Source organism: Scyliorhinus torazame, chromosome 11 (genome assembly GCF_047496885.1).
Source record: "Scyliorhinus torazame isolate Kashiwa2021f chromosome 11, sScyTor2.1, whole genome shotgun sequence".
Classification (NCBI taxonomy): Eukaryota; Metazoa; Chordata; class Chondrichthyes; order Carcharhiniformes; family Scyliorhinidae; genus Scyliorhinus; species Scyliorhinus torazame.
In genome coordinates this window covers 236,471,101-236,486,505 of record NC_092717.1, presented here as the reverse complement: position 1 = coordinate 236,486,505, position 15,405 = coordinate 236,471,101, and the positions used below count along the sequence as shown (strand labels likewise).

The following is a 15,405-nucleotide window of genomic DNA, read 5'->3' as shown; positions in this document are numbered from 1 at the left end:
GGAATACGTTCAAGCATTGAGCCATTTTTGAATTACCCAGGAGCTTGGGGAGGCTTCAGTTCCCCTTTGTTTTCTCCATGGCAATGGCTAAGCCAACCAATCAGCCCCCTTTCCTCCTGTGTTGTAAATTGTTCTGTTTGTTTAAAATTTGTCATTCTTACATTTGTCCTGATGAGTGAAGGATGAAAAGCTTCGGCAAAATGTACCACTTTTACTAAATAAATTATCTCATGATCTGATCTAGTGAGGGATCAGTATTGGCCAGGATAAGGGGCGCACGCTCCAACTCCGTCTGGAAATCGGCTCGTCTACGCCTGCGAGGGCAGTCCTCTCACCTGTTGGATGCCTGACAGTGCAGCCCTCTTTTGGTAGTGTCAGACTGAATTTTGTTCTTAGACCTTTGGCGAGGGACAGCAACCCACAATCTTCGGAGTGTGAGACAATTGAGGCACAGTTGAACATCTTGTTTTGAACCAAACCAACCAAAGATTTTAATAATGTGCATTTTGAAGCTGACAAGCTCTCTACTATATCTGAATGATGTCTGAATTTTTGTGATAACTGATAAATCTGAATGATTGGGAGGTACTACTAATAGTATAGCCATTTATCACATTGAATTCTGAATTGGAAAGGGTTAAAATATCAAACATTTGTTAAAAGTTGTTATGGCTATCTACATAGCTAACAAAGTAGACTGTTCAGCCAATTATAGGTCAGAATGTCAAACGTTTCAATTATATGTATTACTTTTTGCCATGGTTAACGCAGAAATCTTTGGTGTTGTTATATTGTGGGCACAGTCTCTCTCTTAGGTTCCAAAACCCACATCATTCGCTTCCACTTCTGAGACTTATTGAAGAGATCCATCGCCAATGGCTTGTTTGATTATGGGCACACATTTATCCAGAATGTTCCTGATTGCAGTAAATCTATAACTGCCTTGAACCCTTGCATTTCCCCAATTGTTGCACATTTGGATCTGAGGTTCACAAGCTCTAGCTCTAGATCAGTGGTGGGCGACATGCGGCCCTCTGGGTTCTGAGTGTGACCCACGATGCATTGTGCTGACCATTGTGCATGTGCAGTTGTCCACAACATTGACTGTGTGAGCCCTGCGCTCCCTCTGCGTCCGAAGTGTAAATTTTTCTTTTGTTTTTATCATTTGAAATTGTTGATACAGGTTTAAAATCCCTGATCCGAAATGTTTGGGGCCGAGTGTGTATCAGGTCTTGGAAATTTTCGGACTTCGGAATATACTGTGCAGGTGCGGTGCACATTGGGAACTGCGCATGTGTGGAACGTTGGGAATTAGTCTTTAATTTTCCTCTGCCTTTGACTTGTGCGTTCTCCCTGAACACAACCTCACCATTGGTGGCAAAATCTTCTGCCACTGAGGTCTGACATTTCTGGAATTTCCTCCTTAAATTTCTCATTTCACCTTTGTGCTTCGAAAGCCTCGTTAAATACAGCTCCTGGACCAAACTTTCAGCCACCCCTCCAAAGCCATTCCTTTATGATTCAACGTCTGTTTTCCATATGCCTGTCTGTGAGGCACCTTGCGAGGCTTTTCCTTCCACATTAAAGGCATTACAGAGCAGCAAGTTGTTGCCGTGGCTGCACCAGCTTCCCCCAGTGCTGTGAAGCCAACTCTTGTGTGTGAAACTGTAAGCTCGTGCGCAAACCCGCAGTCCACCGACTGGTGTGCCTCTGAAGAGAGGGTGGAAATGATTGGAACAACTACATGCGCTAGAATGGCATAATTTAATGAAGCAGCTTGGAGCTTGCTGCTGTTGGGGACATTTCTCCACAGAACAGTAAAGGGCAACTGCCCACTGAAGAACAACAATAACTTGCCTTTGGCTAACTTTATATTTTGACTGCCTTCCAATGTGTTCTGCCAAATCGTCAATGAGTTATCCAGATATCCTTCACTTTATTTACCCTTGCAGAACACTTCGAGGAACCTCATAACGTAGTGCATTTCTTTCGCATCTTTAATGTAATGAAGTATACCCCAGTGCACATAAGGCCATTACCAGACATTTTCGGTGCCCTTTCCAAATATACTGTTTGTACGTACAGAAATAGTTACCCTTGTCCTTTGGCAGGATGAAGATCATAGAATCATAGAATTTACAGTGCAGAAGGAGGCCATTCGGCCCATCGAGTCTGCACCGACCCTTGTAAAAAGCACCCAAATTAAGCCAAACTTCCACCCTATCCCTGTAACCCAGTAACCCCACCTAACCTTTTTGGGCACAAAGGGCAATTTAGCATGGTCAATTCACCTAACCTGCACATCTTTGGACTGTGGGAGAAAACCGGAGAACCCGGAGGAAACCCACGCAGACACGGGGAGAATGTGCAGACTCCGCACAGACAGTGACCCAAGCCCAGAATTGAACCTGGGAACCTGGAGCTGTGAAGCAACAGTGCTAATCACTGCTGCCATACCACCCTGGTCTAATCAAGGCCTTAAATAAGGATAGCATAATTTTTTGTTTTGCTTTCCTGAACCTGCATGGTGAACACATGCTCGGTGCAAGCTCTGCACATGTACCTGTAACAGGTTTATTTTTATTGAATTCCATCTGCCTTCCCCATCGCATCTGGATCTGATTTTGGTCTTGTTTCCTCACCATGCATCTGAACTTCGATACACATCCTAATCTTAACTGTAAACTTGTGGATTATTCCCCCCAAAACCTCCATCCAAATGATCTAAAATAATGATGATCTCAAGAATGCTGTGAGACTTCACCATAGATACATAGAAGAAAGGAGCAGAAGGAGGCCTTTTGGCCCTTGGAGCCTGCTCCGCCATTCATCACGCTGATCATCCAACTCAATAGCCTAATCCCTCTTTCTCCCCATAGCCTTTGATCCCATTCTCCCCAAGTGCTATATCCAGCCGCCTCTTGAATATATACAAAGTTTTAGCATCAACTACTTCCTGTGGTAATGAATTCCACAGGCTCACCACTCTTTGTGTGAAGAAATGTCTCCTTATCTCTGTCCGAAATGGTTTACCCTGAATCCTCAGGCTGTGATCCCTGGTTCTGGACACACCCATCATTGGTAACATCTTCTGAACTCCAGCAAGAATAATCCCAACCTAGTCAATCTCTCCTCATATGACAGTCCCATCATCCTGGAATCAGTCTGGTAAACCTTCGTTGCACTCCCTCGAGAGCAAGAACATACTTCCTCAGAGAAGGAGACCAAAACTGAACACAATACTCCAGGTATGGCCTCACCGAGGTCCTGTATCACTCCAGCAACACATTCCTGCTTCTATACTCGAAACCTCTTGCAAAAAGGTGGTTCAGTTCCTGACAAGCTTGGGGCAGGACCAGAACATGTGGGTGTTGTTGGCCGGAGCCCACTGACACAGCTCGCCTCTATCCTCCACCCCCGGGAAGAACTCTTGTGTGTCCTGGTCAAGTGTGCCCTGTGCACCATCTTTAGCTGAGTTAGGCTCAGCCCTGTGCATGAGTAGGTGGAGTTCACCTATGTAGTGCCTCAATCCAGAGTACTTCCCCTATCACCATTCCCAGTTCCTCCTCCCACCTTTCTTGTGTATCACCAAGTGGGGCCCTTATCTCTTCTAACATTCGTGCGTACATGTTGGCACATTTACCGTCCCATAGTTCATCCGCTGCTGTTAGTCTGTCCAGTAGGGTGTATCCAGGTAACTGGGGGAATGTTGTGATTTCCTTGCGGAGGAGGTCCTGCAGTAGCAGGTAATGGAGCTTGTTTCCTTTCGGGAGCTGGAGCTTCTCTGTTCGTTCGCCAGGGTCGCTATTCTACTGTGTATGCACAGGTCCCTTTTAGCAGCCCTGCATCGTTTCTAGATGTTTTGTAGCTGGTGTATATTCCATCCAGATAAATCTATGATTTCTGCAGATGGAGGCTGTCGGCAGAAATGTCATCAAGTTTGAAACGGTGCTCGAAGCCACAGGAGGGACTGAAGGCAATACTGCAAATACTGAAAGAGTTTGGAACCTTCTCGGGCTACAAACTTAACCTGGGCAAAAGCGAGACATTCCCAGTGAACCCAAACGGGGGAGGGAGAGAGCTGGAGGGGCTCCCGTTCAAAACTGGGGGAAGAACCCGAGAACTCCCAAACAGACACTGCAAAGAAGGAAAATCAAAGGGGGCTTGGCTTTACCAAACCTACAATACTACCACTGGGCAGCAACGGCAAAAAGAGTGAGGGGATGGGTACAAGAACCCGACACAGATTGGGTACAAATGGAGGAGGCGTCCTGTAAAGGAACGGCCCTCCGGGCCCTGGCCACAGCAGCACTCCCATCCTCCTCAACAAGATACACAACAAGCCCAGTGGTAGCGGCCATGCTGAGAACGTGGACCCAGTTGAGACAGCACTTTGGGATAACCAAAATGTCCCTTATGGCCCCCATCTGCGGCAATCACAGATTCCCCCCAGCCATGCTGGACACCACCTTCAAAAGATGGAGGCAGGACGGGGGCACATTGTCGGTCAGGGACTTCTACATGGGGCACAGACTGGTGACACTAGACGAACTGACGAGGAAGTGGAGGTTAGCAGAAGGACAGGAAATGAGGCACCTCCAAATAAAACACTTCCTCCGCAAAGAGACAGTGAAACCACACTACTAGAGGACCTGATAGGCACAAGCAACGAGAAGGGGGGGCTATGTGGGAAAATATACGGACAGCTATTGGACAGAGCCCGGACTCCACTGGACGAGACCAGACAAAAATGGGAGGACATACTGGGGACAGAGGTAGGATAGGGACTCTGGAGCGAAGTACTGAACAGGGTGAACTCCACCTGTTAAGTAATGGGTTAAGAGACATTGCAATTAGTTGTCTCATTTATGTTAAGTATCCATTAATTGACACTGATATGTAAAGGGGCTTGAGGTGGCCTCTGGCAGGTGATGTGTAGTTGGAGTTTTGTGCAGAGGCTGTGGAAGTGAAATAAATGGTGTTCGGTGAAAAGGAACAGACTCTTCATTTCACAGCAACTAAAACGTCTAACACACCTCCTCCTGTGCAAGGCTAAACCTAATGCAGCTCAAAGTGGTGCACAGAGTGCACCTGACCAGAACCCGAATGAGCAGGTTCTTCCCGGAGGTGGAGGACAAATGTGAGCGGTGTGAGAGGGGCCCGGCCAACCACACCCACATGTTTTGGGCTTGCCCCAAGTTTGCTGGGTTCTGGACAGCCTTCTCCGAGGCAATGTCCAAGGTTGTGGGGGTGAGGGTGAAGCCATGCCCGATAGTGGCAATCTCAGGGTATCGGAGCAGCCAGAGTTACTCATGGGGAAGGGGGCCAGCGCCCTCGCTTTCGCTTCCCTAATCGCACGCCGGAGATTCCTGCTCGGCTGGCGATCGGCAGCACCACCCACAGCTGCAGACTGGCTCGCTGACCTCTCGGAATTTCTCCACCTGGAGAAGATTAAGTACGCCACCCGAGGGTCAGAGGAAGGCTTCCTGGATACTTGGGGGCAGTTTGTCGGTCTGTTCCAAAACCTGTTCGAGGCCAGCAACAAGGAGTAACCAAATAAGATTTAAAAAAAAAAAACACACCAAGATAGATGAGGTACCAAAAGACTGCGCAACCCGGAGGGTGGGGGGGTGGGGGGGGGGGGGGGGGGGGGGGGGGGGGGGGGGGGGGGGGCGGATGGAAGGCGGGGAAACCACGAGAGATGATTCCATGCTGTCAGGAAAAGAAAAGAAAAGCACAGCCGAAGCCGGGGGGGGGGGTTAGCAGGGAAGGGGGAGGAACCATAGAGTGATCCAGAGGGCAATGAAAGGCACGTAGGGTCAGTTAAACGAAGGACAAACTAAACCTCTCTGTATAATAAAGGAAATTAGCGCCGGCGAGAAAAATGTGATGTGTACATATACAACTGTTTATAAAAATGGGAAATGCTAATAAAAAGATTTTTTTTTAAAAGTTTGAAATGGTATCTGAACTAGTTCCAGGTCCTCAGCGTGGCCATCACCACCAAGCTTCTCGAGTATTTGGATCGGACGAATGGGAGTGGGACGGTGGCCAGTGCTTGGAGGGATGTTTCAATACAAGAGGTCTCCTCCACCTGCACCCATTCCGCCTCCACTCTCCCAGCCACGCCCGCACGCTTCACCAGGAAGATTTCGCGTTAGCTCAGTTTAGGTTTGTAACCCGAGAAGGCTCTGAATCCCCTCAGGAGTTCCGTTATCTTTCCCATGCTGGCCAGACGGTTTGAGACGTTGTGGAGCAGGTCATCCGAATAGAGTGAGATTCTGCTTTGAGTGAGTTTTGACAAGGACTCATTGGTTCTGAAACGTTAGCTCTTTTCTCTCCCTTCAGATGCTGCCAGACCTGCTGAGATTTTCCAGCATTTTCTCTTTCGTTTCAGATTCCAGCATCCGTAGTAATTTGCTTTTATCCAGTGAGATTCTGCTCCCCGTCACCCCTCTGGATACCTCGCCATGCCTTTGCTGGTCTGAGAGCGAGAGCCAATGGCTCAATTGCCAGGATGAACAGCAGCGGGAACAATGGGCATTCCTGCCTCGTGCCTCTAGCAGTTGGAAGTAGCCAGAGCTGGTGGTGTTCATCCGTAGGTTTGCCATGAAGCGCTACACAACAGTTTCACCCATGAGGTGAACCCTGGCACAAAAATGAACCCTTCCAGCATGTCCATGAGGTACTTCCATTCGACCCTGTCGAAGGCCTTTTCTGTTTTCAGGGACATGATCACCTCTATCCGTTTCAAACGTCCAATTCTCCACCTGATCGTGATTTGCGATCCTGGCGCCGAGGGCGGAGAATTTAGCGCATTATTTTAGTAGGCGCAGTGAATCCATCCACACGTGTCTTATGAGATATTCCAATACACAGAAGTTGGGTTTCAGTTTGATAAAACACAAAATTCAACCAGCGTTTAGGCCATCAAAGAGAAAGCCCAAAGATATTTTATTGCTCTGCATTGACCCAGGGTTTGGGTGTAATTGCAAATTAATCATCAAAACCACCAACCAAAATATCACAAAAAAAAATTGGTAACTCAGCTTTGGTTAATTTAGACTAATCTTTTTTCAATTATATTTCTCTTTAATCTATTGAAGATTAACTTGATTTATAAAACAACATGGGTTGTACAGCTGACACATACATCAATTCTTCTGTTTACCATGTCTTTATGTTGAAATATACTACAGCTCTGTAGGAAAATAAATGATATCATCCTTGTAATGGGATGACCTGAGGAAATGAGTGAAACATTCTTAGTTTCCAGAAAGTTGAGCACATCTTGAAATATTTATAGATTTGTGTTTTATAAACAAAATGCTTTTTGTGTACGTTGCAAATTGGGAGCACTGGTGCTATTAGACAGCAAATCCTAATGGTTTAAAATGCATGAGGTAATAATATGAGATATATAGTGTAAACATTTTAAACTATTTTCTGAATTGATATATAATGCCTTCCTGAACTAACCACATCAACTTAATTTAGCTATTCAATATGATTATCATTTTTTTAATTGTAGCATCTAGCAGAATACTTTTTTTAACCACTGTTGAACAAATATATAATGCTTTGCATCCTCACAGGAGAGCTCTGAATTTGGGAATACTACGAGACCCAGGGTCTGAAGTTGAAGACAGACAATACCAAATCGACTTGCAGTCCATAACTATTGGAACCGCACTGTGGGATCAGCTGAAACCCGAGAAGGAAGTTGGTAAAGGAGGGCTGTGCACAGAAAGTGAAAGGAATTATCAGAATCCGGCACTCGAATGGAACATGGCCAGCAGGTGAGTGAGTGATGAGCAATGAAAAGCATTGGCTACACCTGCTGCCTCAAGCCATTCAGGAGGCAATGTGACTACTATCAATGAATGCACAAAGTCATTCAACCTACCAAGTCCATTTACTAGATCATAGAGTAACAAAATACATCGCTGACCTGATAAAGGTCTACAAGACGATGAGTGGCATGGACAGAGTGGATAGTCAGATGCTCTTTCCTCGGGTAGAAGAGTCAAGTACTAGAGGACATAGGTTTAAAGTGCGTGGGGAAAAGTTTAGAACAGATGTGTGAGGCAAGTCTTTTACACAGAGGGTGGTAAATATATGGAACGCGCTGCCTGGGGAGGTGGTGGGAGCAGGTACGATAGCGGCATTTAAGGGGCATCTAGACAAATATATGAATAGGGTGGGAATGGAAGGATACGGACTCCGTAAGTGAAGCGGTTTTAGTTTAGGCAGGTACCATGGTCAGCGCAGGTTTGGAGAGTCGAAGGGCCTGTTCCTGTGCTGTATTCTTTGTTCTTTGTACAACTGCAAGCAACAGTATAGTTTGTCTCTCAATGAGGAAGCTATCACAATTAGTGGAATAAAGTGGATACTTCAGTTTCATTCAGTTTTTCTAACATACACACAGCCCATCGAGTTTGTGGCAGCTCTTTCGAAATCCCATCCCCCCACCCCACCCAACTCTCTTACCCCCTTTCTCTATGTATTTTTCTCCTTTACATATTTAATTTAATATAGATTTTAGTTTATTTTTCAATGTGACATTGAATTGGGATGTTTGGTGGCAAGAATATTCTTATTTTACTCTGAGCCATTTGCCACAAGGTGACTTGCCACCATTTTAACATGCGTTGCAGCTGGAAGAAAGTGTTAGTTTGATCAGAGGTTTAAAAAAAAACCCTCAGCTGTAAGAAATCCAAAATAAAGCCGGGACATGTTGAGCAAACATAACAGAATCACAGAATTGTTACAGTGCAGAAGTAGGCCATTCAGTCCTTCGTGATTGTACCAGCTCTCTGTATGAGCATTTTCTACCCTCCGTATGAGCATTTCAACTCATGTCATTCCTTTTCCCTGTAACCCTGCAGATTGCTTCTTTTTAAATAATAATCTTTATTATTGTTGTCACAAGTAGGCTTGCATTAAAACTGCAATGAAGTTAGTGAAAATCCACTAGTCACCACGTTCCGGCGCCTGTTCGGGTACCCGGAGGGAGAATTCAGAATGTCTAAATTACTTAACAGCACGTCTTTAGCGGTTTGTGGGAGGAAACCGGAGCACCCGGAGGAAACCGGAGCACCCGGAGGAAACCCACGTAGACACGGGGAGAACGTGCAGACTGCTCACAGACAGTGACCCAAGCGGGAATCGAACCCGGGACCCTAGCGCTGTGAAGCAACAGTGCTAACCACTGTGCTACCGTGACGTCCAAGTTATCTAGTTCCTTCTTGAATGCCTCAATTGAACATGCCTACTCCACATTCTCAGGCAGTGCCTTCCAGGACCATAGTTTTGTCTATATCTGAAAACATAATAGAATCCCAACAGTGCAGAAGGAGGCCATTCGGCCCATCGGGTTTGTACCAACCCTCCAAAAGAGCACCCTACCTGGACCCTTGATCCTGCTTTGGACACCATGGGGCAATTTAGCATGTGCAAACCACCTAACCTGCACATCTTTGGACCTAGGGAGGAAACTAGACCTCTGGAGGAAGTCCATGCAGACTCGAGGAGAATGTTCAAACTCTGCACAGTCACCCAAGGTCAGAATTGAACCCGGGTCCCTGGCGCTGAGGCAGGAGTGCCAACCACTGTGCTGTGAATATAAATGTTCACATTTCAAATATTTGTTGGATCCAATTTTCTACTGGACTATTTCCGTTTCAAACATTACTATGTTATCTTGAGCGGGTGGCCATATAATGGATAATGAGACACCTGTTTCAAATTTAAAGAACAAGAGCTTTGATTGATGCTAACTTCACCATCAGTAGCGGTGCAAACAATTAAGTATCCACTTGGCACTTCAGATTCATGCATGGAAGAAGAAGTGTGATTGAGACGTTAAGTTCTCGAATATATCATATTTGCAATAGCTGGAAAAGGAAAAATAATTCCTTTTGCAATGTTATCCCACTGTGCGTTAAACTTGAACTGCGCATGCCTTTAAGTCTGATGGTGTTTATTGAAGCATCTAAAATGTAAATGCCATAAGTAGCTTTTGCGGTATGTTGCAATAAAAGCATTCTGTGTGGAAGATAAGTGTACATATAAATCAGATTCACACTTACTTTTATATTTAAAGAGAATCGTTTCTGCATTTAATGTTTCCACCGGCCAAGATTAACCCGACGATCCTCTTGATGGTATTTTAAAGATGAAGTGAATCCTGTTGCCTCCTGTTAATTTTGAGTTGATTTAAAACCTCAGTACAATAGGAGACCACTGGACCTATCTTTCCTGTGCCAGCTCTCTGAAAGAACGGCAATTTAGTCCCACTCCCTTGCTTTCTCCACAGCCCATATAATTTTTATCCTTTTTCAGTGTATATCCTGTTATCTTTTGAAAGTTATCAGGGAATCAATTTGCACCACGCTTAGCAGCTCATTCCAGAACGTTACAACTTGCTGCATCAAGAAAATCTCTCCTCATCTTCCCCTGTCTGTTTTGCCAGTTAACCTAAATCCAGTTCAGCGAGTTAGCTCCCCTCGTGCTAGCGGAAACGTTTTCTCTGTATCTAGTCTTATCAAAGCCTCTCATAATTTTGAGCGCCTCCGTTTAATCTGATTTGCATGTCCAAACCTCTGCAATCAGAGTTTGAGGCTGGTACGTTTCCTTTTTGTTGAATTCCATGTAGGGCTTGTAAAGTTGTTTAATTGCAAATGAAATGTTTGTAACTCTCCGTGGCGATCTTTTGCAAGATTGTGTCACAGGATTTGGGAGCTGGTAACCCCTGTTTGGGAATCAACATTAGTGACAGCTCTGTGCACGCAGAGCCACCTGTGACCCGAGCTTAATGTTTCCTTGACACAGTCTGCAAATACTAGAAGCTCTATTAGCCTCATTGTTTTAAATTGCCGCAGATGTGGCCATTAAAGTCACATTGTAAGGTGAATTATGTACATTTATTTTTGCAATCAACCTTTTCTATTAGTCTGGGACAAGACCACGAATGGGCAACAAAATAAAAAGAGTATACTTGGAAAAGGTTTATCTTTTAAGCCCCTTTTCAGTTCAGTACTCAAAAGTATCACTTACCAAGTACCGTCAAATTGAAGTTTATCCATGAATGTTATTTAGGAGTAAACTGTAAGCTTTCTGTAATTGTATATAATCCAGAACCTATAGTTTGAAAAAACAAACCACAGGTGGTCTTGTCTGAATGGTAGATGATCAAACAGTGGGGTTAGAAGGTGCTTTCCACTCATCACCCAGTGTTTAACTTTTAGAAGAGATTAGAAGATGGATTCCTATGCCGGTTCAGTAACTTCTGCATCGGAAATGTGTGAGCAGATAAAACCAAATGCAAATGAGTTTCATAGGAGCGTTCAGAATAGAAAACCACAAGGCTGACTTGTATATGGGTCAGTTTACCAAGAATGACTGAAAGTTTACATTTTTCCTGCTAAATGAATTCTTCCCAGGGCTCCATTAGGAAAGATCCTTGCTGTGATTTAAGTACGGTGGGTGGTATTAATGCAGCATTTCTGAAAGTTGAGAGTAAACTGTTCTTATACTAGTCGAAGTGTCTTATTCCTCAGTTTTAGAATTGTATGTACCGTTCTAGAAGTATATTTGCTTTAATATCAGAAACTAGTGTTAGGACCAGCATAACAATATTACTGTGAGCAATTAATCTTCAAGTGATACAAATGGTCTTTGAGGTTTGTTGATTTTAACCCTTTTGCCCACCAATGGAAGTTCATCTTTGTTTAATTCTGTGCCATTTTTGCATAAAATGATTTTAAATAATTCCTGACTTAATGTGAATCAAATTTTCATTATGTTTCCTTGAAAATGTTTTAATTGGTAACAAATGACATCTGTAACAGCCGAACATGCATTTCAAACTAATGCATTTTAACTACATCAACCTCTGAGCAAATAGTTATAGCAAAATCTAAAAAATGCAGGTTGCAACAGCTTATAAATTGCTTCCTTAACCTGAGGATTAATTTTTTTGTGCAAATTAGTATATTGGATTGGATTGGATTTGTTTATTGTCACGTGTACCGAGGTTCAGTGAAAAGTATTTTTCTGCGAGCAGCTCAACAGATCATTAAATACATGGGAAGGGAATAAAAGAAAATACATAATAGGGCAACACAACATATACAATGTAACTACATAAGCACTGGCATCGGATGAAGCATACAGGGTGTAGTGTTAATAAGGTCAGTCCATATGAGGGTCGTTTAAGAGTCTGGTGACAGTGGGGAAGAAGCTGTTTTTGAGTCTGTCCGTGCGTGTTCTCAGAATTCTGTATCTCCTGCCTGATGGAAGTAGATGGAAGAGTGAGTAAGCCGGGTGGGAGGGGTCTTTGATTATGCTGCCCGCTTTCCCCAGGCAGCGGGAGGTGTAGATGGAGCCAATGGATGGGAGGCAGGTTCGTGTGATGGACTGGGCGGTGTTCACGACTCTCTGAAGTTTCTTGCGGTCCTGGGCCGAGCAGTTACCATACCAGGCTGTGATGCAGCCCGATAGGATGCTTTCTATGGTGCATCTGTAAAAGTTGGTAAGAGTCAATGTGGACATGCCGAATTTCCTTAGTTTCCTGAGGAAGTATAGGCGCTGTTGTGCTTTCTTAGTGGTAGCGTTGACATGGGTGGACCAGGACAGATTTTTGGAGATGTGCACCCCTAGGAATTTGAAACTGCTAATCATCTCCACCTCGGCCCCGTTGATGCTGACAGGGGTGTGGACAGTACTATGCTTCCTGAAGTCAATGACCGGCTCTTTAGTTTTGCTGGCATTGAGGGAGAGATTGTCGTCGCTACACCACTCCACTAGGTTCTCTAACTCCCTCCTGTATTTACACCAGATGTAAATGATATTCCACGGAATCTCTGGCTGTGCAATATGCCATATGCCCCTTTCTTATATATTTTCCCCTTGTTTCGTTTTGCTTTGTGGTTGTTACAGATTATATAAATATATATATATATATATATCAGAGTCACCAATGTGCACAATGGCACAGTGGTTAGCACTGCTGCCTCACAGCTCCAGGGACCCGGGTTTAATTCCGGCCTCGGCTGACTATCTGTTTGGAGTTTGCACTTTCTCCCCGTGGGTTTCCTCCGGATGCTCCGGTTTCCTCCCACAGTCCAAAGATGTGCAGGTTAGGTGGATTGGCCATGCTAAATTGTCCCTTAGTGTCCAAAGGTTAGGTGGGGTTACTGGGTTAGGGGATAGGGTGGAGGTGTGGCCTTGGGTAGGGTGCTCTTTCAAGGGCACCGATGTAGGCATCAACACTCGCCGCAGTGACTCGACAGGATAAGAGTTGGAAATTCTGTTCTAACTTACGACGTTTTGACTAAGTCTGAGGACTTGCCTGTATAAAAGCAATTTGTTGATTTTCTTTTAACTCTTTTGATTTCTTTCATGTCTTCACTGGATTCATAAAAGAGAGAGGGCATGCTCATTTGGGGCAGCACGGTAGCATCGTGGATAGCACAATTGCTTCACAGCTCCAGGGTCCCAGGTTCGATTCTGGCTTGGGTCACTGCCTGTGCGGAGTCTGCACATCCTCCCCGTGTGTGCGTGGGTTTCCTCCGGGTGCTCCGGTTTCCTCCCACAGTCCAAAGGTGTGCAGGTTAGGTGGATTGGCCATGATAAATTGCCCATAGTGTCCAAAACTGCCCTTAGTGTTGGGTGGGGTTACTGGGTTATGGGGATAGGGTGGAGGTGTGGACCTTGGGTAGGGTGCTCTTTCCAAGAGCCGGTGCAGACTTGATGGGCCGAATGGCCTCCTTCTGCACTGTAAGTTCTGTGCTGGAAACTGCTGAGAAGAAGTGGCAAAATGTTGAGGAAAATGTTTATGAGTTGAAGCAGAATGAGGTCTTGAGCATTATTCAGCATCCATTGCTCACCGTGTGGTTGGCTATCTTGCTGAAAAGGCTCTGTGTTCAAGGCAACTTCTTGTTCAATGTTTAGGAAATTCTTCATGCTTTTAAAAATATGACCACTGCCATCCTATCAACAGGGTTATATGGTATTCGAGACAGTCCTGGATTTGAATGAGGGGAGATGAGAACTTTAGCAGTGAATTATAATATTCTAGAATGCATTGGCAGAAAGAGTGGCGGAGGCTGATCAAAGTCACTATTAAAAGGGAATTGTTCAAATACTTGATGCGGAAACGAGCACTGAAAGGTTTGGTGGGAGGATCTGAGTCTGGACCTGCAACATCAGGATGGGCAGATGAGAGATAAAAGTCGATGATTTAATGGATTTTTAAAAACTCCACATCCAGAAACCGTACCCTAGACTTGTTGAAATGGACACAGATCTTAATCTGTTTGTTTGTACCGAGTATCCAAGATCAGAGGTTAAAGAAATCAATTTAAACATCTGTGAAATTTGTTCAAATACATGTAACATTTTTTTTCAAACATGGTGGACCTAATGATCCCTGGTGCTGTAAGAGCCTGTGACTAACTGGTGGAGTTTTGTATAACTCCGTTCCCCAGGTAGAATGTAGAGTAATAATTTATAGATACGACTTTACAAATTACATTTACAATTCTGTTCATTTCAGGGAATTTTTTGGTAACATATGTTTTAAGAAGTCTTCTGTTATCACAGTGCGACATTTCACTGCTGTGAATGAAATGTGCTTTTTAAAAAAAAAAAATTTAGAGTACCCACTTCATTTTTTCCAATTAAGGGGCAATTTAGAACATTGAACATACGGTGCAGAAGGAGGCATTCAGCCCATCGAGTCTGCACCGACCCACTTAAGCCCTCACTTCCACCCTATCCCAATAACCCCATCTAACCTTTTTTTCTGGTCACTAAGGGCAATTTATCATGGCCAATCCACTTAACCTGCACATCTTTGGACTGTGGGAGGAAACCGGAGCACCCGGAGGAAACCCACGCACACACTCGGAGGATGTGCAGACTCCACACAGTCAGTGACCCAGCGGGGAATCGAACCTGGCACCCTGGCGCTGTGAAGCCACAGTGCTATCCACTTGTGCTATCGTGCTGCCCCACTTAGCGTGGCCAATCCACCTAGCCTGCACATCTTTGGGTTGTGGGGTGAAACCCACGCAAATCACGGGGAGAATGTGCAAACTCCACACAGATGAAATGTGCTTTTGACATCCAATATCAGCACTTAAGTCAAGGTTTTTCTACTGCATTCTCTAAAAAATATGCCTTAACCTCAAAAGTGCAATCTTTATTGCAACAGTGCTTTTACTTTTTGTTCTCTTGCAGTCCCTGTGAAAACAATCACCAATTTTGAACCGCCTTTTCCTTAATTGCGAACAGTTTTTTTTATTGCTTAGGTTACGTAATTTCATAACATTGCAAATTTTATAATGTGACAAGAATTATTCCTTTCCAAGCCTTTTATGAATAGTGTGAGCAGAGTGC

General features: G+C 44.5%; 1 protein-coding gene across 4 annotated transcripts in view; it reads left to right on the top strand.

Annotated features, from left to right (window-relative positions):
- LOC140385858 (intermembrane lipid transfer protein VPS13B-like) overlaps positions 1-15,405 on the top strand; it is a 1,311,478-nt gene that overhangs the window by 1,014,105 nt on the left and 281,968 nt on the right. For all 4 annotated transcript variants that reach the window (XM_072468452.1, XM_072468451.1, XM_072468450.1 and 1 more), the window contains exon 31: positions 7,596-7,799. In XM_072468452.1, the coding sequence (XP_072324553.1) occupies positions 7,596-7,799 (204 nt within the window). The remainder of the gene's footprint in view (positions 1-7,595; positions 7,800-15,405) is intronic.